General features: G+C 62.6%; 2 protein-coding genes across 2 annotated transcripts; both read left to right on the plus strand.

Annotated features, from left to right (window-relative positions):
* The first annotated feature begins 833 nt into the window (after positions 1–833).
* On the plus strand, positions 834–7,842 carry LOC138735057 (rheacalcin-2-like). The gene is made up of 5 exons (XM_069882922.1): positions 834–1,080; positions 4,526–4,620; positions 6,021–6,188; positions 6,287–6,395; positions 7,755–7,842. The coding sequence occupies exons 1-5, from the start codon at positions 834–836 to the stop codon at positions 7,820–7,822; spliced, it is 687 nt and encodes a 228-aa protein (XP_069739023.1). The 3' UTR covers positions 7,823–7,842.
* A 1,316-nt stretch (positions 7,843–9,158) lies between these two features.
* On the plus strand, positions 9,159–16,509 carry LOC138735058 (ciliary microtubule associated protein 1A-like). Its single transcript, XM_069882924.1, has 6 exons — positions 9,159–9,267; positions 11,197–11,400; positions 12,163–12,264; positions 13,164–13,285; positions 16,149–16,289; positions 16,429–16,509. The coding sequence occupies exons 1-6, from the start codon at positions 9,159–9,161 to the stop codon at positions 16,507–16,509; spliced, it is 759 nt and encodes a 252-aa protein (XP_069739025.1).
* Positions 16,510–22,369: the final 5,860 nt, after the last annotated feature.

Below are 22,369 nucleotides of genomic sequence, written 5' to 3' on the forward strand. Positions count from 1 at the left end.
TGAGAGAGCGCGAAGGGGATGGGGGGGGGCCGGACTGAGGGGGAAGAAGAGGAGGATGAAGGGGGTTCAGGGAGTTGGGGGTGGGGGTGCAGCCCAGCACCTAGGAAGTCAGGGATTTGGGGTCAGGGGTTGGGAGACAGCCCAGCAGCCCTTGTCCTCTGAGCAGGATGGAGCCCAGCAGCCCTTGTTCTAGATGGAGCTCAGCACCCCTTGTTCTAGATGGAGCTCAGCACCCTTTCTTCTAGATGGAGCTCAGAACCCCTTGTTCTAGATGGAGCTCAGCACCCCTTGTCCTCTGAGCAGGATGGAGCTCAGCACCCCTTGTTCTAGATAGAGCTCAGCACCCCCTGTGCAGGATGGAGCTCAGCACCCCTTGTTCTAGATGGAGCTCAGCACCCCTTGTCCTCTGTTCTGGATGGAGCTCAGCACCCCTTGTTCTAGATTGAGCTCAGCACCCCTTGTTCTACATGGACCTCAGCATCTTTTCTTCTAGATGGAGCCCAGCACCCTTTGTTCTGGATGGAGCTCAGCACCCTCTGTTCTGGATGGAACCCAGCACCTCTTGTTGTCTGTGCAGGATGGAGCTCAGCACCCCTTGTTCTAGATGGAGCTCAGCACCCTTTGTTCTAGATGGAGCTCAGCACCCTTTGTTCTAGATGGAGCTCAGCAGCCTTTCTTCTAGATGGAGCTCAGCACCCCTTGTTCTAGATGGAGCTCAGCACCCCTTGTCCTCTGTTCTGGATGGAGCCCATCACCCCTTGTCCTCTGTTCTGGATGGAGCTCAGCACCCTCTGTTCTAGATGGAGCTCAGCACCCCTTGTCCTCCGTGCAGGATGGAGCTCAGCACCCCGGGGCAGGATGCAGCCTCTGGAGCGGCCGCAGCTGCTTTGATCCCCGCTGGCCCCGGGCCAGGGGCAGCGCCTGCGCCCGCTGACGCCAAGGGCCGAGCCGGGGCTTCCCCGCGTGGTCGCAGCATCAAAGGGAGCGGCGGGGCCGTGCGTGGCCGCATCACCCGCCTGCGTCTGCGGGCACCCATTGCGTCAACGGGGCTCGGCTGCGGCGACGCGCTCGGCTGCGTCCGTGGGGCTGCGATGCGTCCGTGGGACTCAGCTGCATCCATGGGCCTCGGATACATCAATGTGCTCAGCTGCATCCATGGGGCTCGGATACATCCCTGGGGCTCGGATACATCCATGGGGCTCAGCTGCATCCCTGGGGCTCGGATACATCCATGGGGCTCAGCTGCATCCCTGGGGCTCGGGTGCATCAATGTGTTCAGTTGCATCCATGGGGCTTGGATGCATCAATGTGCTCAGCTGCATCCCTGGAGCTCGGATACATCTCTGGGGCTCAGCTGCATCCCTGGGGCTCAGATACATCCATGGGGCTCAGCTGCATCCCTGGGGCTCGGATGCATCAATGCGCTCAGCTGCATCCATGGGGCTCAGATACATCCATGGGGCTCGGATGCATCAATGTGCTCAGCTGCATCCCTGGGGCTCGGATGCATCAATGTGCTCAGTTGTATCCATGGGGCTCAGCTGCATCCCTGGGGCTCGAATGCATCAATGTGCTTGGTTGCATCCCTGGGGCTCAGACGCATCCATGGGGCTCAGCTGCATCCATGTGCTTGGCTGCATCCCTGGGGCTCAGATGCACCAATGGGATTTGGCTGCATCCCTGGAGCTCAGACGCATCCCTGGGACTCGGATGCATCAATGGGGTTTGGCTGCATCCCTGGGGCTTGGATGCATCCCTGGGGCTCAGATGCATCCCTGGGGTTTGGCTGCATCCATGGGGTTTGGATGCATCCATGGGGCTCGGATGCATCCCTGGGGTTTGGCTGCATCCATGGGGCTGGGATGCATCCCTGGGGTTTGGATGCATCCCTGGGGCTCAGCCGCATCCCTGGGGCTCGGCTGCATCCCTGGGGCTCGGCTGCATCCCTGGGGTTTGGCTGCATCCATGGGGTTTGGCTGCATCCATGGGGCTGGGATGCATCCCTGGGGCTCGGCTGCATCCCTGGGGTTTGGCTGCATCCCTGGGGTTTGGCTGCATCCCTGGGGCTGGGATGCATCCCTGGAGTTTGGCTGCATCCCTGGGGCTCAGCCGCAGCCCTGGGCTTTGGCTGCCTCGCCAGGGCTCGGCCGTTTGGCTGCGCTCGGCTGCGTCGCCGCGCTCGGCTGGGCCTCGGCTGCCTTGATGTGCCTGCGTCGCCGCGGCCCCGTTGCATCCGTGGGGCCGCGATGACCTCGGCCGCAGCTCCCGAGGGCCATAAAAGCCGCGGGGCGGCCGCTCGGCTCCCCACGAGGGTCTGAGCCTGCGCCCGCAGCCACCGAGCTCCGGCGGGGACACAGGTGAGTTCCTGCAGGCTGCACTCACCTCCTGCAGCCCTGCAGCCTGAGGCCCCGCAGCCCTGCAGCTCCAGATCCAGAGTCCCTGCATCCCGAACCCTGCACGCTGCAACTTGCATCCCTGCACCCCCATGTCCTGCATCCCTGCACCCCCATATCCTGATTCGCCGCATCTCTGTATCCTGCGTCCCTGCATCCCTGCACCCCCATATCCTGAATCCCCGCATCCCTGTATCCTGCATCCCTGCAGCTCCAGATCCAGAGTCCCTGCATCCCGAACCCCTGCACGCTGCAACTTGCATCCCTGCACCCCCATCTTCCATCCCTGCACCCCCATATCCAGAATCCCTGCATCCCTGCAACTTGCGCCCCCATATCCCAAGTCCCTGCCTCCCTGCAACTCCAGATCCAGAGTCTCTCCATCCCTGCACCCCAAAACTCTGCACACTGCAACCTGCGTCCCTGCACCCCCATGTCCTGCATCCCTGCACCCCCATATCCTGAGTCCCTGCACCCCCATATCCTGAATCCCCGCATCCCTGTATCCTGAGTCCCTGCATCCCTGCAACTCCAGATCTGGAATCCTTGCATCCCTGTATCCTGCATCCCTGCAGCTCCAGATCCAGAATCCCTGCATCCCGAACCCCTGCACGCTGCAACTTGCATCCCTGCACCCCCATCTTCCATCCCTGCACCCCCATATCCAGAATCCCTGCATCCCTGCAACTTGCGCCCCCATATCCTGCATCCTGAGTCCCTGAATCCCTGCAACTCCAGATCCAGAGTCCCTCCATCCCTGCATCCCAAACCTCTGCACGCTGCAACCTGCATCCCTGCACCCCCATGTCCTGCATCCCTGCACCCCCATATCCTGAGTCCCCGCATCCCTGTCTCCTGCGTCCCTGCATCCCTGCAACTCCAGATCTGGAATTCTTGCATCCCTGTATCCTGCATCCCTGCAGCTCCAGATCCAGAATCCCTGCATCCCGAACCCCTGCACGCTGCAACTTGCATCCCTGCACCCCCATCTTCCATCCCTGCACCCCCATATCCAGAATCCCTGCATCCCTGCAACTTGCGCCCCCGTATCCCAAGTCCCTGCCTCCCTGCAACTCTGGATCCAGAGTCTCTCCATCCCTGCACCCCAAAACTCTGCACGCTGCAACCTGCGTCCCTGCACCCCCATGTCCTGCATCCCTGCACCCCCATATCCTGAATCGCCACATCCCTGTATCCTGCGTCCCTGCATCCCTGCATCCCTGCAACTCTAGATCTGGAATCCCTGCATCCCGGACCCCTGCACGCTGCAACTTGCATCCCTGCACCCCCATCTTGCATCCCTGCACCCCCATATCCTGAGTCCCTGCACCCCCATATCCCATATGGTCTCCAGGTAGGGGGTTGGAGGTCTCCAGGTGGGTCTCCCATGGGGTTGGAGGTCTCCAGGTGTGTATCCCATGGGGTTGGGGGTCTCCAGGTGTGTCTCCCATGGGGTTGGGGGTCTCCAGGTGTGTCTCCCATGGGGTTGGAGGTCTCCATGTTGGGGGTTGGAGGTCTCCAGGTGGGTCTCCCATGGGGTTGGGGGTGTCTAGGTGTGTCTCCCATGAGGTTGGGGGTCTCTGTGTGGGTCTCCAATGGGGTTGGGGATCTCTGTGTGGGTCTCCCATGAGGTTGGGGGTCTCTGTGTTGGTCTCCCATGAGGTTGGGGGTCTCCATGTGGGTCTCCCATGGGGTTGGAGGTCTCCAGGTGTGTCTCCCATGGGGTTGGGGGTCTTCGTGTGGATCTCCCATGGGGTTGGGGGTCTCCAGATGGGTCTCCAATGGGGTTGGGGGTCTCCAGGTGGGTCTCCCATGGAGTTGGGGGTCTCCAGGTGGGTCTCCGATGGGGTTGGGGATCTCTGTCTGGGTCTCCCATGGGGTTGGGGGTCTCCAGGTGGGGGGTTGGGGGTCTCCGTGTGGGTCTCCCATGGGGTTGGGGGTCTCCGTGCGGGTCTGACCCCCTGTGTCACCCCCAGAGAAGGTCCAGATGGGATCTCCGCTGCGGCTGGGACTGCTGGGGTGTCTTCTCCTCGCCCCCTGCCTTCGTGGTGAGTGTGGGGCTGGGGCTGGGGAGGTCCCTGCGCTGCCCCCCAACCTTCTCCCCACGGTCTGACCCCCAAGTGTCCCCCCAGGGCAGGAACACTCCGCCTGCTCCTGGGGTTGGGTGGCCCTGGAGGACGCCTGCTACGGCTTCTTCACCCGCGAGCTGAGCTGGAGGAGAGCCGAGGTGAGGACATCACGGAGTTACGGGGGCGACCAACCCCGGGGGCACCACGGCCACCTCCGTGGGACACGGAGACCAGGGGGTGGGGTTGGAGATCAGGGATTGGGGTGAGGGACCAAGGATTGGGGTTGGAGACCAGAGGTTGGGGTTGTAGATCAGAGGTTGGGGTTGGAGACCAGAGGTTGGGGTTGTAGATCAGAGGTTGGGGTTGGAGATCAGAGATTGGGGTTGGAGACCAGGGGTTGGGGTTGGAGATCAGAGATTGGGGTTGGAGACCAGGGGTTGGGGTTGGAGATCAGAGGTTGGGGTTGGAGACCAGGGGTTGGGGTTGGAGATCAGAGGTTGAGGTTGGAGACCAAGCGATGGGGTTGGAGACCAGGGGTTGGGATTGGAGACTAGGGGCTAGGGTTGGAGATCAAGTCTTGGAGTCCAGAGGTTGGAGTTGGAGAGCAAAGGTTGGAATTGGAGATCAAGTCTTGGAGTCCAGAGGTTGGAGTTGGAGAGCAAAGGTTGGAATTGGAGATCAGGGCTTGGAGTCCAGAGGTTGGGATGAGGGACCAGGGACTGGGGTTGGAGACCAGGGGTTGCAGACCAGGGGTTGCAGACCAGGTGATGGGGTTGGAGATCAGGGTTGGAGTCCTGAGGTTGGGATTGGAGATCAGGAGTTGAGGTTGAAGAGCAAAGGTTGGGGTTGGAGACCAGGGGTTGGAGATCAGGGGTTGGAGTTGGAGACCAGGTGATGGGGTTGGAGACCAGGTGTTGAGGTTGGAGACCAGGGATTGAGGTTGGAAACCAAGCGATGGGGTTGGAGACCAGGGGTTGGGGCTGGAGACCAGGGGTTGGGGCTGGAGACCAGGGATTGAGGTTGGAGACCAGGGATTGAGGTTGGAAACCAAGCAATGGGGTTGGAGACCAGGGATTGGGGTTGGAGACCAGGGGTTGGGGCTGGAGACCAGGGATTGAGGTTGGAAACCAAGCGATGGGGTTGGAGACTAGGGGTTGGGGTTGGAGACCAGGGGTTGGGGCTGGAGACCAGGGATTGAGGTTGGAAACCAAGCGATGGGGTTGGAGACCAGGGGTTGGAGATCAGGGGCTGGGGTTGGAGATCACAGGTTGGGATTGGAGACCAGGGGTTGGAGACCAAGCGATGGGGTTGGAGACCAGGGGTTGAGGTTGGAGACCAGGGTTTGGGGTTGGAGACCAGGGTTTGGGGTTGAAGACCAGGGGTTGGGGTTGAAGACCAGGGGTTGGGGTTGGAGGCCAGAGGTTGGAGACCAGAAGTTGGGGTTGGAAACCAAGCGTTGCGGTTGGAGTCCAGGCGATGGGGTTGAGGAGCAGGGGGTTGGTGTTGTCCCCGGGGTGGGGTGGGGTGGGCCGCGGTGTCACCCTGCCGTCCCCCCCAGACCTTCTGCCAGCACTTCGGGCCGGGCGTCCACCTGGCGTGGGTGCAGAGCGCCGAGGAGCACGAGGCCATCTCCTCGCTGCTGGCCTCCTCCCACCCCACGGGGGACCAGGAGGAGGAGGAGGTGGGCGACCACGGCGTCTGGATCGGCCTCCACCGGCCCCAGGGGGTGAGTGAGGTCCAGCCTGGGCCGGAACCTCCTGAGATGCTGCTCCCAGGAGCTCCAGGTGGGGCTGGTGGGAGGTGACCGAGCGGTTGTCCCCTCAGAGCCGCCGGTGGAAGTGGTCGGAGGGCTCGGACGTGGACTACGGCGCTTGGCACCGGCAGCCGGGCCACCGCAGGAGGTCCTCCTGCGCCGCGCTGGAGGAGAGCACCGGTGAGCAGCACCCAAGCGGGACACCTGCCCCGGCCACCGGGGACCCTGAGCAGGGGGTCTCCTGGCCACCAGCATCTCCAGCCACCACAGCCCTTGGCCAACCACGTCCTTGGCCACCAAGGTCCTTGGCCAACCGCATTCCTGGCCACCAACAGCTCTGGCCACCAGGGGCCTTGGCCACCAGGGTCCTTGGTCACCAGGGTCCTTGGCCACCAACAGCTCTGGCCACCAAGGTCCTTGGCCAACCACATCCTTGGCCACCAAGGTCCTTGGCCACCAGGGTCCTTGGCCACCAGGGTCCTTTGTCACCAGGGTCTTTGGCCACCAACAGCCCTGACCACCAAGGTCCTTGGCCAACCACGTCCTTGGCCACTAAGGTCCTTGGTCACCAGGGTCCTTGGCCACCAACAGCCTTGGCCACCAGGGGCCTTGGCCAACCACGTCCTTGGCCACCAAGGTCCTTGGCCACCAGGGTCCCTGTCCACCAACAGCTCTGGCCACCAGGGGCCTTGGCCAACCACGTCCTTGGCCACCAGCATCTCTGACCATGAGGTCTCCTGGCCAACGACATCCTTGGCCACCAAGGTCATTGGTCACCAGGGTCCTTGGCCACCAACAGCCCTGGCCACCAGGGGCCTTGGCCAACCACGTCCTTGGCCACCAACAGCCCTGGCCACCAGGGGCCTTGGCCAACCATGTCCTTGGCCACCAGGGTCCTTTGTCACCAGGGTCCTTGGCCACCAACAGCCCTGACCACCAAGGTCCTTGGCCAACCACGTCCTTGGCCACTAAGGTCCTTGGCCACTAAGGTCCTTGGTCACCAGGGTCCCTGGCCACCAACAGCCCTGGCCACCAGGGGCCTTGGCCAACCACATCCTCGGCCACCAGCATCTCCAGCCACCAGGGTCCCCAGCCACCAACACCCCTGGCCACAAACATCTCTGGCCACCAGTGTCCTTGGCCAACCACGTCCTTGGCCACCATGGTCTCAGACCATGAGGTCTTCTGGCCACCAACATCCCTGGTCATCAGCATCTCCAGCCACCAGGGGCCTTGCCCAACTGTGTCCTTGGCCACCAGCATCCTTGGCCACCAGCATCTCTGACCACGAGATCTTCTGGCCACCAACATCCCTGCCCACCAGGGGCCTTGGCCAACCACATCCCTGGCCACCAACATCTCCAGCCACCAGGGTCCCCAGCCACCAACACCCCTGGCCACCAGCATCTCCGGCCACCAGAGCCCTTGGCCACTGACGTCTTTGGCCACCAACATCCCATCTCCAGCCCCTGTGGCCACCAGCCCCCGGCCGAGCTCCTGTGAGGCTGGTGGGATCTCAACAACCTCCTTCCCTTCCAGATTTCATGACGTGGTTCAGCGACTCCTGCTTCCACCGAAAACCCTTCCTCTGCAAGTCCAGCCTCTGAAGCCACCGCGGCCCCCAGCACCAGCCACGCTGGCCCTGGCCACCCCCGGGGCCACCTCCATGGCCACGACGGCCCCGTGGGGCCACCAGCCTCAATAAAGGTCCATGAACCCACCATGGTCTGAGCAACCTTCATCTCATCTTCCTGAAGGGAACCTGAGAGGTTCCTCATGGTCACTGGGGATCCCATCACCCCTCTGGGACCCCCATGACCCCAAGAGGTTCCTCATGGTCACCTGGGATCCCATCACCCCTCTGGGACCCCCATGACCCCAAGAAGTTCCTCATGGTCACCTGGGATCCCATCACCCCTCTGGGACCCCCATGACCCCAAGAGGTTCCTCATGGTCACCTGGGATCCCATCACCCCTCTGGGACCCCCAGGACCCCAAGAGGTTCCTCATGGTCACCTGGGATCCCATCACCCCTCTGGGGTCCCCATGACCCCAAGAGGTTCCTCATGGTCACCTGGGATCCCATCACCCCTCTGGGACCCCCGTGACCCCAAGAGGTTCCTCATGGTCACCTGGGATCCCATCACCCCTCTGGGGTCACCATGACCCCAAGAGGTCCCTCCAGGCCCCCGAGGACCCCATGGAGGCCACCAGAAGGTCCCCGTGTCCCTGTGTTCCAGCTGGTTTGTTGTGCAGGATCCATGGAAACTGGGGGAGGAGAAGGGGGGGAGCCCAGAACCAGCCCCGGTGAGAGACCGTGGGGGGAATCTATGGGGTGGGGGGGGAATCTATGGGGTGTGGGGGGGAATCTATGGGGGTGAATCTATGGGGTGGGGGGGAATCTATGGGGTGGGGGGGGTGAATCTATGGGGTGGGGGGGAATCTATGGGGTGGGGGGGGTGAATCTATGGGGTGGGGGATGAATCTATGGGGTGGGGGGGAATCTATGGGGTGGGGGGGGAATCTATGGGGTGGGGGGGAATCTATGGGGTGGGGGGGTGAATCTATGGGGTGGGGGGGAATCTATGGGGTGGGGGGGGAATCTATGGGGTGGGGGGGAATCTATGGGGTGAGGGGGGTGAATCTATGGGGTGGGGGGGAATCTATGGGGTGGGGGTGAATCTATGGGGTGGGGGGGAATCTATGGGGTGCGGGGGGGGGAATCTATGGGGTGGGGGGGAATCTATGGGGTGGGGGGGAATCTATGGGGTGGGGGGGTGAATCTATGGGGTGGGGGGGTTATTTTGGAGGGGGAACTCATTGGTAGGGGGTTAATTTCCGGGGGGGGGGTGTTCCGGGTGGTACATCCCCCCTGTGACCTCACAATACGTGTCCCCCTCTAGGCCGCAGGGGGGTCCCGGGGGGTGTCTTTGGGGGGTGACGATGGCCGCTGAGCCCTGGGTGGGGACCTGGAGGCCCCATCGCCCCCGCGGCCCCATCGCCGCCCTCTACACCAGCCCCGGCCCCAAGTACCTCCTGCCCAGCGGCCTCGGTGAGCCACGCGGCTACCAGAGCAGGGAGGGGGGCTACCGGGGTCGAGGAGTTGGGGGGGGGTGGCCACTGGGGCAACTGGGTTTGGGGTGGGGGCCACCGGGCTGAGAGGTGGGTGGTTGGTGGCCGTGGGGACAAGGGGTTGGTGGTTGGTGGCCAAGGGGTTGGTGGTTGGTGGCCACTGGGCTAAGAGTTGGGTTGTTGGTGGCCAAGGGGTTGGTGGTGGTGGCCACCAGGCTAAGAGTTGGGTGGTTGGTGGCCAAGGGGTTGGTGGTTGGTGGCCAAGGGGTTGGTGGTGGTGGCCACCGGGCCAAGAGTTGGGTTGTTGGTGGCCAAGGGGTTGGTGGTGGTGGCCACCGGGCCAAGAGTTGGGTTGTTGGTGGCCAAGAGGTTGGTGGTGGTGGCCACCGGGCCAAGAGTTGGGTTGTTGGTGGCCAAGGGGTTGGGGGTTGGTGGTTGGTGGCCAAGGGGTTGGTGGTTGGTGGCCACTGGGCCAAGAGTTGGGTTGTTGGTGGCCAAGGGGTTGGTGGTGGTGGCCACCGGGCCAAGAGTTGGGTTGTTGGTGGCCAAGGGGTTGGGGGTTGGTGGTTGGTGGCCAAGGGGTTGGGGGTTGGTGGCCACTGGGCTAAGAGTTGGGTTGTTGGTGGCCAAGAGGTTGGTGGTGGTGGCCACCGGGCCAAGGGGTTGGTGGTTGGTGGCCACTGGGCCAAGGGGTTGGTGGTTGGTGGTTGGTGGCCAAGGGGTTGGTGGTTGGTGGCCACCAGGCTAAGAGTTGGGTGGTTGGTGGCCAAGGGGTTGGTGGTGGTGGCCACCGGGCCAAGAGTTGTGTGGGTGGTGGCCACTGGGCTAAGAGTTGGGTTCTTGGTGGATACCAGGCCAAGAGTTGCATGGTTGGTGGCCACTGGGCCAAGGTTTGTGTGGCTGGTGGCCACCAGGCCAAGGATTAGGTGGTTCTTGGCCACCGGGGCCAAGAATTGAGTTGTGGTGGCCACCAGGCCAAAAGTTGGGTGGTTGGTGGCCACCAGGCTAAGAGTTGGGTGGTTGGTGGCCACAGGGCCAACGATTGGGTTGTGGTGGCTACGTGGCTGCGGGTTGGGTGGTGGTGGCCACTGGGCTAAGGGGTTGGCAGTGGTGGCTACTGGGTTAAGAGTTAGGTGGTGGTGGCCATTGGGCCAAGGGTTGGGTGGTGGTGACCCCCAGGCTAAGAGTTGGGTCTTGGTGGCCACCAGGCTGTGGGTTGGGTGGTGGCCACGTGGCTGTGGGTTGGGTGGTGGCCACCAGATCGTGGGTTGGGTGGTGGCCACGTGGCTGCGGGTTGGGTGGTGGCCACCAGATCGTGGGTTGGGTGGTGGCCACGTGGCTGCGGGTTGGGTGGTGGCCACTGGGTCGTGGGTTGGGTGGTGGCCACGTGGCTGCGGGTTGGCTGGTGGCCACCAAATCATGGGTTGGGTGGTGGCCACCGGGTCGTGGATTGGGTGGAGGTGACCACCAGGCTAAGAGTTGGGTCTTGGAGGCCACGTGGCTGTGGGTTGGGTGGTGGCCACCAGATCGTGGGTTGGGTGGTGGCCACTGGATCGTGGATTGGGTGGTGGTGACCACCAGGCTTGGTGGCCACGTGGCCAGTTGGGTCTTGGTGGCCACGTGGCTTGTGGGTTGGGTGTTGGCCACCATATCGTGGGTTGGGTGGTGGCCACATGGCTGCGGGTTGGCTGGTGGCCACCAAATCATGGGTTGGGTGGTGGCCACCGGGTTGTGGATTGGGTGGAGGTGACCACCAGGCTAAGAGTTGGGTCTTGGAGGCCACGTGGCTGTGGGTTGGGTGGTGGCCACCAGATCATGGGTTGGGTGGTGGCCACGTGGCTGTGGGTTGGGTGGTGGCCACGTGGCTGTGGGTTGGCTGGTGGTGGCCACGTGGCTCGTTGCCCCCCAGGTTTCAACCTCCACGACCCGTCGCGGCGCCGGGCTCCGGCCTACAGCTTCGGGCTGCGGCCGCCGGGCGCTCGGGAGCAGCTCTCGCCGGGACCCACCTACCTGGTGCCCCCGGGGATCACGGCGCGAGGCAAGGCCGGCTCCCCGGCCTTCTCCATCCACGGGCGCCCCCGCCACCTGCCGCCCTCCAGCACCCCCGGGCCAGGTGAGGGGCACCTGGGGACACCGAGAGGTTGGGTTTGGAGAACGTCAACAGGGGATTGTCCCCTCTGCTCCTCTCGGGGAGAGGGTTGGGGCCAGGGCTGGGATCCTCAGCAGGAGAAGGAGATGGAGCTGTTGGAACGGGGCCAGAGGAGGCTCCAAGGATGATGCGAGGGCTGGAGAACCTCCCGTCCGAGGACAGGCTGAGAGAGTTGGGGTTGTGGAGAAGAGAAGGCTCCGAGGAGACCTTAGAGAGACCTTCCAGAACCTGAAGGGGCTCCAGGAAAGCTGGGGAGGGACCTTCTACAAAGTCTTGGAGAGATGGGACGAGGGATAAACTGGAGAAGGACAGAGTTAGGCTGGACATGAGGAGGAATTTCTTCACGATGAGGGTGAGGAGACCCTGGAACACGTTGCTCAGAGCAGTGGTGGCTGCCCCATCCCTGGAGGGGTTCAAGGCCAGGTTGGATGGGGCTTGGAGCCCCTGATCCAGCGGGAGGTGTCCCTGCGCGTGGCAGGGGTGGAACGGGATGATCTTTGAGGTCCCTTCCAACCCAACCCACCTCACGGTTCCATGGTTCTCACTTGGTGCCAACCAGAACCTCCAGACCCCATCCCTGGAGGCGTCCAAGGCCGGGTCGGATGGGGCTTGGAGCCCCTGATCCAGCGGGAGGTGTCTCTGCCCGGGGCAGGGGTGGCACTGGGTGGGCTTGGAGGTCCCTTCAACCCAACCCAAGGTCCCCCAGCCTCCGTGTCCCCCTCGCAGGTCGTTACTCCCCGGAGCGAGCGACCCACGTCGTCTTCCGCACGGCCCCCGCCTGCTCGCTGGGGGCTCGCGGCAGGGCCGGACGCAGCAGCCAGACGCCGGGTAAGGGGGGACGGGGAGACCAGCACCCCCAAACTCAGCCCCACGGCACCCCAAGGGCTGGGACCCCCCTAACCCCAAGGGCTGGGACCCCCAGCACCCCAAATCTCAGCCCCATGGCACCCCCAAAACTGAGACCCCAGCACCCCAAATCTCAGCCCGCCAGCACCCCAGGGATTGCAACCCCTGGCACCCTCCATTTGGGACCCCCAGCACCCCAAATCTCAGCCCCCCAGCACCCCAAAGGCTGGGACACCTCTAACCCCAAGGGCTGGGACCCCCAGCACCCCAAATCTCAGCCCCACAGCACCCCTAAAACCGAGACCCCAGCACCCCTAATCTGAGCCCCACAGCACCCCAGAGATTGGGACCCCCAGCACCCCCCATTTGGGACCCCCAGCACCCCAAATCTCAGCCCCCACAGCACCCCAGAGATTGGGACCCCCCAGCACCCCCAGTCTGGGACCCCCAGCACCCCAAATCTCAGCCCCACAGCACCCCAAAGGCTGGGAGCCCCCTAACCCCAGGGGCTGGGACCCCCAGCACCCCAAATCTCAGCCCCACAGCACCCCCAAAACCGAGACCCCAGCACCCCTAATCTGAGCCCCACAGCACCCCAGAGATTGGGACCCCCAGCACCCCAAATCTCAGCCCCCCCAGCACCCCAAAGGCTGGGAGCCCCCTAACCCCAAAGGCTGGGACCCCCAGCACCCCCAGTTTGGGACCCCCTGCACCCCAAATCTCAGCCCCATGGCACCCCAAAGGCTGAGACACCCCTAACCCCAAGGCCTGGGCCCCCCTGCACCCCAAATCTCAGCCCCAAGGCACCCCAAAGGCTGGGACCCCCCTAACCCCAAGGGCTGGGCCCCCCAGCACCCCAAAACTGCCCCCTGCCCCCCCAGGCCCTGCCGCCTACCAGCTGCCCCCCGTGCTGGGGCCCCGCGTCGTCACCAAGACCTCGGCCCCCAACTACTCGATTTCGGGGCGCAGCAGGGTGGGAGCCTTCTACGAGGACCACAGCAAGGTGGGGGCTGGGGGTACTGGGGGGCTGGGGGCTGGGATACTGGGATACTGGGAAACTGGGGGGCTGGGGGGGAGTCACTGGGATAATGGGGCGCTGGGAGGGTACTGGGGTGCTGAGGGGTGAGGATACTGGGATACTGGGGGGCTGGGGGGGTGAGGTACTGGGATACTGGGGTACTGGGGGGTGAGGTACTGGGATACTGGGATAATGGGGTGCTGGTGGTGAGTCACTGGGATACTGGGGTGCTGGGAGGGTACTGGAGTGCTGAGGGGTGAGGTACTGGGATACTGGGGGGCTGGGGGGGCAGGGGGCTGGGATATTGGGGTGCTGGGGGGCAGGGGGCTGGGATACTGGGATAATGGGGTGCTGAGGGTGAGTTACTGGGATACTGGGGTGCTGGGGGGTGAGGATACTGGGATACTGGGGTGCTGGGGGTGAGGATACTGGGATAATGGGGGGCTGGGGGGTGAGGTACTGGGATAGTGGGGTGCTGGGGAGTCAGGGTACTGGGATACTGGGGGGCTGGGGTGAGTTACTGGGATAATGGGGGGGTGAGGATACTGGGATAATGGGGTGCTGGGAGGGTACTGGGGTGGTGGGGGGTGAGGATACTGGGATAATGGGGGGCTGGGGGCTGGGATACTGGGATAATGGGGTGCTGAGGGTGAGTTACTGGGATACTGGGGTGCTGGGGGGTGAGGATACTGGGATACTGGGGTGCTGGGGGTGAGGATACTGGGATAATGGGGTGCTGGGAGGGTACTGGGGTGCTGGGGAGTCAGGGTACTGGGATACTGGGGTGCTGGGGGTGAGGATACTGGGGTGCTGGGGGGCAGGGGGCTGGGATACTGGGATAATGGGGTGCAGGGAGTGAGTCACTGGGATAATGGGGTGCTGGGAGGGTACTGGGGTGCTGAGGGGTGAGGATACTGGGATACTGGGATACTGGGGGGCTGGGATACTGGGATAATGGGGTGCTGGGAGGGTACTGGGGTGCTGGGGGGTGAGGATACTGGGATAATGGGGGGCTGGGGGGTGAGGTACTGGGATACTGGGGTGCTGGGGGGTGAAGATACTGGGATAATGGGGGGCTGGGGAGTGAGGTACTGGGATACTGGGGGGCTGGGGTGAGTTACTGGGATAATGGGGGGGTGAGGATACTGGGATAACGGGGTGCTGGGAGGGTACTGGGGTGGTGGGGGGTGAGGATACTGGGATAATGGGGGGCTGGGGGCTGGGATACAGGGATAATGAGGTGCTGAGGGTGAGTTACCGGGATACTGGGGTGCTGGGGGGTGAGGATACTGGGATACTGGGGTGCTGGGAGGGTACTGGGGTGCTGGGGAGTCAGGGTACTGGGATACTGGGGTGCTGGGGGGTGAGGATACTGGGATAATGGGGGGCTGGGGAGTGAGGTACTGGGATATTGGGGTGCTGGGGGTGAGGATACTGGGATACTGGGGTGCTGGGGGTGAGGATACTGGGATATTGGGGTGCTGGGAGGGTACTGGGGTGCTGGGGAGTCAGGGTACTGGGATACTGGGGTGCTGGGGGTGAGGATACTGGGGTGCTGGGGGGCAGGGGGCTGGGATACTGGGATAATGGGGTGCAGGGAGTGAGTCACTGGGATAATGGGGTGCTGGGAGGGTACTGGGGTGCTGAGGGGTGAGGATACTGGGATACTGGGATACTGGGGGGCTGGGATACTGGGATAATGGGGTGCTGGGAGGGTACTGGGGTGCTGGGGGGTGAGGATACTGGGATAATGGGGGGCTGGGGGGTGAGGTACTGGGATACTGGGGTGCTGGGGAGTCAGGGTACTGGGATACTGGGGGGCTGGAGGTGAGTTACTGGGATACTGGGGAGGGGAGGATACTGGGATAATGGGGTGCTGGGAGGGTACTGGGGTGGTGGGGGGTGAGGATACTGGGATACTGGGGTGCTGGGGGTGAGGATACTGGGATAATGGGGTGCTGGGAGGGTACTGGGGTGCTGGGGAGTCAGGGTACTGGGATACTGGGGTGCCTGGGGTGAGGATACTGGGGTGCTGGGGGGCAGGGGGCTGGGATACTGGGATAATGGGGTGCAGGGAGTGAGTCACTGGGATAATGGGGTGCTGGGAGGGTACTGGGGTGCTGAGGGGTGAGGATACTGGGATACTGGGGTGCTGGGGAGTCAGGGTACTGGGATACTGGGGGGCTGGGGTGAGTTACTGGGATACTGGGGGGCTGGGGGGTGAGTTACTGGGATACTGGGGTGCTGGGGGGTGAGGATACTGGGATAATGGGGGGCTGGGGGTGAGTTACTGGGATACTGGGGGGCTGGGGGGTGAGGATACTGGGATACTGGGGTGCTGGGGAGTCAGGGTACTGGGATACTGGGGGGCTGGGGGTGAGAATGTTGGGATACTGGGGTGCTGGGGGGTGAGGATACTGGGATACTGGGGTGCTGGGGGGTGAGGCACTGGGATACTGGGATACTGGGGTGCTGGTGGTGAGTCACTGGGATACTGGGGTGCTGGGAGGGTACTGGGGTGCTGGGGGGTGAGGGTACTGGGATACTGGGGTTTGGGGTGCAGGAGGATTTGGGATGCAGGGTTTTGGGGTGCAGGAGGATTCAGGGTGCAGGGGGTTTTGGGGGGCAGGGGGTTTGGGGTGCAGGAGGTTTTGGGGTGCAGGAGGTTTTGGGATGCAGGGGTTTGGGGTGCAGGGGATTCAGGGTGCAGGGGGTTTTGGGGTGCAGGGTTTTTTGGGGTGCAGGAGGTTTTGGGGCACGGGGGGTTGAGGGTTGAGGTTTCAGGTGCTTGGTGGGGTGCAGATTTTCGGGGTGCAGATTTTTGGGGTCCCCCCCCCCGTGCCCGCAGAGCCCCGGCCCCTGCGGTTACAACCCGGTGGCCGCCGACGTCTACAAGCAGCGAGCCCCCCGCTTCAGCATTTTGGGGCGCCCCCTGCACCCCAAAAACCCCAGCACCAAACCCGCCCCCAACGCCTACAGCCCCAAGCAGGTGAGCGAGACACGGGGGGGAAGTCCCCAAAACCATGGGGGGGGGGTCCCCCAAATCCATAAGGGGCCCCCCAAATCCATAGGGGCCCCCCAAATCCAGGGGGGGCCCCCCAAAACCTGATGCCCCCCTCTCCCAGCAGCAGCGGCGGCCGCAGGGGCCGACGTTCGGGATCCGGCACTCGCCCTACCTGGCCCCCCCGATCGCCGAGAGGATGGACTAGGGGGGGTGGGGGGTGTGAATTTGGGGGGGGCTGTTGAGTTTTGGGGTGCAGGGAAACCCCCCCCCCCAAATAAAACAGAACCTTTCAACCAGAGGCGCTCGTCTCGGGTCGTCGTTGTCCCCATGGGGAGCACCCCCAAAACCTGGAGAGGAGACACCCCCCCAGCACCCCAAATTTTGAGACCTCAGCACCCCAAGATTGAGCCCCTCAAACCCTGAGCTGAGATCCCCAGCACCCCAAATTTTGAGACCTCAGCACCCCAAGATTGAGCCCCCCTAACCCTGAGCTGAAACACCCCTCAGCACCCCAAATTCTGAGTCCCCAGCAACCCACACTGATCCCCCCAAAACCCTGAGCTGAGCCCCCCAAACCCTGAGCTCAGACACCCCCCAGCACCCCAAATCCTGAGTCCCCAGCACCCCAAGACTGAGACCCCCAAACACTTAGTAGAGCCTCCCAGAACCCCAAATTCTGAGACCTGCAGCACCCCAGGACTGAGCCCCCCAAACCCTGAGCTGAGACACCCCTCAGCACCCCAAATCCTGAGCCCTCCAGCACCCCAAGACTGAGACCCTGAATCCCTGAACTGAGCCCCCCAGCACCCTAAATTCTGAGCCCCCCAGCACCCAAATTCTGAGACCCCAGCACCCCAAGACTGAGCCCCCCAAACCCTGAGCTGAGACACCCCTCAGCACCCCAAGATTGAGCCCCCCAAACCCTGAGCTGAGACACCCCTCAGCACCCCAAGATTGAGCCCCCCAAACCCTGAGCTGAGCCCCCCAGCACTCCATACTGAGCCCCCCAAACCTTCAGCTGAGACACCCCTCAGCACCCCAAATTCTGAGCCCCCAGCAACCCACACTGAGCCCCCCAAACCCTGAGATGAGACCCCGAAACCCTGAGCTGACCCCCCCCAAACGCTGAGCTGAGCCCCACAGCACCCCAAGTTCTGAGCCCCCCAGCACCCCAAGACTGAGTCCTCCAAGCCCTGAGACGAAACCCCCAAACCCTGAGCTGAGACACCCCCCAGCACCCCAAGACTGAGCCCCAAAAACTCTGAGCTGAGACATCCCTCAGGCCCCCAAATTCTGAGACCCCAGCACCCCAAGACTGAGCCCCCCAAACCCTGAGCTGAGACACCCCTCAGCACCCCAAATTCTGAGACGCCAGCACCCCAAGACTGAGCCCCCCAAACCCTGAGCTGAGCCCCCCAGCCCCCCAAATTCTGAGCCCCCCAGCACCCCAAGACTGAGCCCCCCAAACCCTGAGATGAGACCCCCAAACCCTGAGCTGAGCCCCCCCAAACCCTGAGTTGAGCCCCCCCAAACCCTGAGTTGAGCCCCCCAGCCCCCCAAATTCTGAGTCCCCAGCACCCCAAGACTGAGACCCCCAAACACTTAGTAGAGCCTCCCAGAACCCCAAATTCTGAGACCTGCAGCACCCCAGGACTGAGCCCCCCAAACCCTGAGCTGAGACACCCCTCAGCACCCCAAATCCTGAGCCCCCCAGCACCCCAAGACTGAGACCCTGAATCCCTGAACTGAGCCCCCCATCACCCTAAATTCTGAGCCCCCCAGCACCCAAATTCTGAGACCCCAGCACCCCAAGATTGAGCCCCCCAAACCCTGAGCTGAGACACCCCTCAGCACCCCAAGATTGAGCCCCCCAAACCCTGAGCTGAGCCCCCCAGCACTCCATACTCAGCCCCCCAAACCTTCAGCTGAGACACCCCTCAGCACCCCAAATCCTGGGTCCCCAGCACCCCAAGACTGAGACCCCCAAACACTTAGTAGAGCCTCCCAGCACCCCAAATTCTGAGATCTGCCACACCCCAAGACTGAGTCCCACAGCACCCCAAGTTCTGAGACCCCAGCACCCCAAGACTGAGCCCCCCAAACCCTGAGCTGACCCCCAGCACCCCACACTGAGCACCCCAAACCCTGAAATGAGACCCCCAAACCCTGAGCTGAGGCCCCCAAACCCTGAGTTGAGCCCCCCAGCACCCCAAATTCTGAGACCCCAGCACCCCAAGACTGAGACCCCCAAACCCTGAGCTGAGACACCTCTCAGAACCCCAAATTCTGAGTCCCCAGCACCCTAAGACTGAGCCCCACAAACTTTGAGCTGAGACCCCCAGCACCCCAAGTTCAGAGACCCCAGCACCCCAAATTCTGAGCCCCCCAAACCCTGAGCTGAGCCCCATAGCACTCCATACTCAGCCCCCCAAACCCTGAGCTGAGACACCCCTCAGCACCCCAAATCCTGGGTCCCCAGCACCCCAAGACTGAGACCCCCAAACACTTAGTAGAGCCTCCCAGAACCCCAAATTCTGAGACCTGCAGCACCCCAGGACTGAGCCCCCCAGCACCCCAAGTTCTGAGACCCCAGCACCCCAAGACTGAGCCCCACAAACCCTGAGCTGACCCCCCAGCACCCCACACTGAGCACCCCAAACCCTGAAATGAGACCCCCAAACCCTGAGCTGAGCCCCCCAAATGCTGAGCTGAGCCCCCCAGCACCCCAAATCCTGAGCCCCCCAGCACCCCAGGACTGAGCCCCCCACACCCTGAGCTGACCCCCCCCAGCACCCCAAGTTCTGACCCCCAGCGGGTGCCCCCCCCCCCCCCGTGCCGGTCGCTCCCTGCCCCGAGCTCAGAGTCCAGCGGGGCCGGCGCCGCCCGGGAGCAAAGGTGGGCGCCGCGGGGACCGAGGGACACGCTCCGGAGAGCCTGGAGCAGCTCCTGGAGCTCCCGGAGCAGGTCCTGGAGCTCCTGGAGCAGGTTCTGGATCCCCAGGACCAGGTATTGATCTCCAAGATCAGGTCCTGGATCTCCAAGATCAGGTTCTGGATCTCTAAGATCACGTTCTGGATCTCCTGGATCAGGTATTGATCTCCAAGGTCAGGTCTTGGATCTCCTGGATCAGGTTCTGGAGCTCCTGGATCTGGTTCTGGATCTCCTGGATCAGGTATTGGTCTCCAAGGTCAGGTTCTGGATCTCCAAGATCAGGTTCTGGATCTCTAAGATCAGGTTCTGGAGCTCCTGGATCTGGTTCTGGATCTCCAAGATCAGGTTCTGGATCACCAGGACCAGGTATTGATCTCCAAGATCAGGTCCTGGATCAGGTTCTGGATCTCTAAGATCAGGTTTTGGATCTCCAAGATCAGGTCCTGGATCTCCTGGATCAGGTTCTGGATCCCCAGGACCAGGTATTGATCTCCAAGATCAGGTCCTGGATCTCCAAGATCAGGTTCTGGATCTCTAAGATCAAGTTCTGGATCTCCAGGACCAGGTATTGATCTCCAAGATCAGCTCCTGGATCTCCTGGATCAGGTTCTGGATCTCTAAGAGCAGGGTCTGGATCTCTAAGATCAGGTCCTGGATCTCCTGGATCAGGTTCTGGATCTCCAGGATCAGGCTCTGGATCTCTAAGATCAGGTTCTGGATCGCCAGGACCAGGTATTGATCTCCAAGATCAGGTCCTGGATCTCCAAGATCAGGGTCTGGATCTCTAAGATCAGGTTCTGGATCTCCTGGATCAGGTATTGATCTCCAAGGTCGGGTCCTGGATCTCCCGGATCAGGTCCTGGATCTCCTGGATCAGGTATTGATCTCCAAGGTCAGGTTCTGGATCTCTAATATCAGGTTCTGGATCTCCTGGACCTGGTTCTGGATCTCTAAGATCAGGTTCTGGATTTGCAGGATCAGGTTCTGGATCTCTAAGATCAGGTTCTGGATCTCCAAGACCTGATCTTCAGGATCGGGTGCTGATCTCCAGGACCAGTTGGATCTCCAGGACTAGTTTGATCTCCAGGACTAGGAGTTTGTCTCCAGGACCAGGTGCTGGATCTCCAGGATCAATTGGATCTCCAGGACCAGGAGCTGATCTCCAGGACTGGGTTCTGGATCTCCAGGACCACCGGATCACTGGTTGACCTCTGGGTTGATCTCCAGGATCAGTTGGATCTCCAGGACCAGGTGCTGGATCCCTAGGCTCACTTGATCTCCAGGACCAGGTTCTGGATCTCCAAGACCTGATCTCCAGGACTGGGAGCTGATCTCCAGGATCAGTTGGATCTCCAGGCCCAGGAGCTGATCTCCAGGATCAGTTGGATCTCCAGGATCAGTTGGATCTCCAGGCCCAGGAGCTGATCTCCAGGATCAGTTGGATCTCCAGGACCAGTTGGATCTCCAGGCCCAGGAGCTGATCTCCAGGCTCAGCTGGATCTCCAGGCCCAGGAGCTGATCTCCAGGCCCAGGAGCTGATCTCCAGGATCAGTTGGATCTCCAGGATCAGTTGGATCTCCAGGACCAGGAGCTGATCTCCAGGATCAGTTGGATCTCCAGGACCAGGAGCTGATCTCCAGGATCAGTTGGATTTCCAGGCCCAGGTGCTGATCTCCAGGACCAGGTTCTGGATCTCCAAGACCTGATCTCCAGGACTGGGAGCTGATCTCCAGGATCAGTTGGATCTCCAGGACCAGTTGGATCTCCAGGCCCAGGAGCTGATCTCCAGGATCAGTTGGATCCTCAGGCCCAGGAGCTGATCTCCAGGATCAGTTGGATCTCCAGGATCAGTTGGATCTCCAGGCCCAGGAGCTGATCTCCAGGCCCGTGTCCCGGGTCCCCAGGCCCCTGCGGCCCCCATGGCGTCCCCGGCCTGGATGGTGGAGCTGATCCGCAAGAAGCGGGACGGGGAGGAGCTGACGGACGACGAGATCCAGAGCTTCGTCAGCGGCGTCACCCACGGCACCGTGCGCGAGGGACAGATCGGTGGGGACAGCGGGACGGGGGACACGGGGATGGGGGGGGACAGGGGGACATGGGGACATGGGGACATGGGGACAGAGGGATGGGGGACAGGGGGACATGGGGACATGGGGACAGAGGGACAGAGGGACATGGGGACATGGGGACATGGGGACATGGAGACAGAGGGACAGGGCACAGGGGGACATGGGGACATGGAGGGACAAGGGGACAAGGGGGATGGAAGGATGGGGGGGGACATGGGGACAGGGGACACAGGGACAGAAGGACACGGGGACATAGGGACACATGGGGGGACATGGGGACAGGGGGACAGGGGGACATGGGGCCAAGGGGGACAGGGGGACAGGGGGACAGGGGGACATGGGGACAGAGGGACATGGGGACAGGGGTACACGGGGACAGAGGGACATGGGGACAGAGGGACATGGAGACATGGGGACATGGGGACATGGAGACATGGAGACAGAGGGACAGAGGGACATGGGGACATGGGGACATGGAGACAGAGGGACAGAGGGACAGAGGGACATGGGGACATGGGGACAGAGGGACAGAGGGACATGGGGACAGGGGTACACTGGGACAGAGGGACATGGGGACAGAGGGACATGAGGACATGGGGCCAAGGGACACAAAGGGACATGGGGACAAGGGGGACATGGGGACAAGGGGACATGGAGACAGAGGGATTTGGGGACAGGGGGACAGGGGGACATGGGGGACAGAGGGACATGGGGACATGGGGACATTGGGACAAAGGGACAGAGGGACATGGGGACACAGGGACAAAGGACACAAAGGGACATGGGGCCAAGGGGGACATGGGGGGACATGGGGACATAGCAGATGAGGGATGGGGGACATGGAGACGAGGGGACATGGGGACAGAGGGACAGGGGGACAGAGGGACATGGGGACACAGGGACAGGGAACACAAAGGGACATGGGGCCAAGGGAGACATGGGGACATTGGGAGAGAGGGACATGAGGACAGGGGGACAGAGGGACATGTGGGATGGGGGGACGGAGGGACATGGGGATTGGGGGATAGAGGGACATGGGGGACAGGGGGCAGAGGGACATGGGGA

The sequence above is a fragment of the Phaenicophaeus curvirostris genome, unplaced genomic scaffold, assembly GCF_032191515.1.
Source record: "Phaenicophaeus curvirostris isolate KB17595 unplaced genomic scaffold, BPBGC_Pcur_1.0 scaffold_399, whole genome shotgun sequence".
Classification (NCBI taxonomy): domain Eukaryota; kingdom Metazoa; phylum Chordata; class Aves; order Cuculiformes; family Cuculidae; genus Phaenicophaeus; species Phaenicophaeus curvirostris.

What these genes read in the sequence shown, in the direction of transcription:
- LOC138735057 (XM_069882922.1), top strand. Translation starts at nt 834, where the DNA reads ATGGAGCTCAGCACCCCGGGGCAGGATGCAGCCTCTGGAGCGGCCGCA. An exon ending in GCCTCCACCGGCCCCAGGGG is followed by an intron (nt 6,189 to 6,286) that starts GTGAGTGAGGTC and finishes TTGTCCCCTCAG; the next exon opens with AGCCGCCGGTGGAAGTGGTC. An exon ending in CGCGCTGGAGGAGAGCACCG is followed by an intron (nt 6,396 to 7,754) that starts GTGAGCAGCACC and finishes CTTCCCTTCCAG; the next exon opens with ATTTCATGACGTGGTTCAGC.
- LOC138735058 (XM_069882924.1), top strand. Translation starts at nt 9,159, where the DNA reads ATGGCCGCTGAGCCCTGGGTGGGGACCTGGAGGCCCCATCGCCCCCGC. An exon ending in CTCCAGCACCCCCGGGCCAG is followed by an intron (nt 11,401 to 12,162) that starts GTGAGGGGCACC and finishes TCCCCCTCGCAG; the next exon opens with GTCGTTACTCCCCGGAGCGA. An exon ending in ACGCCTACAGCCCCAAGCAG is followed by an intron (nt 16,290 to 16,428) that starts GTGAGCGAGACA and finishes CTCTCCCAGCAG; the next exon opens with CAGCGGCGGCCGCAGGGGCC.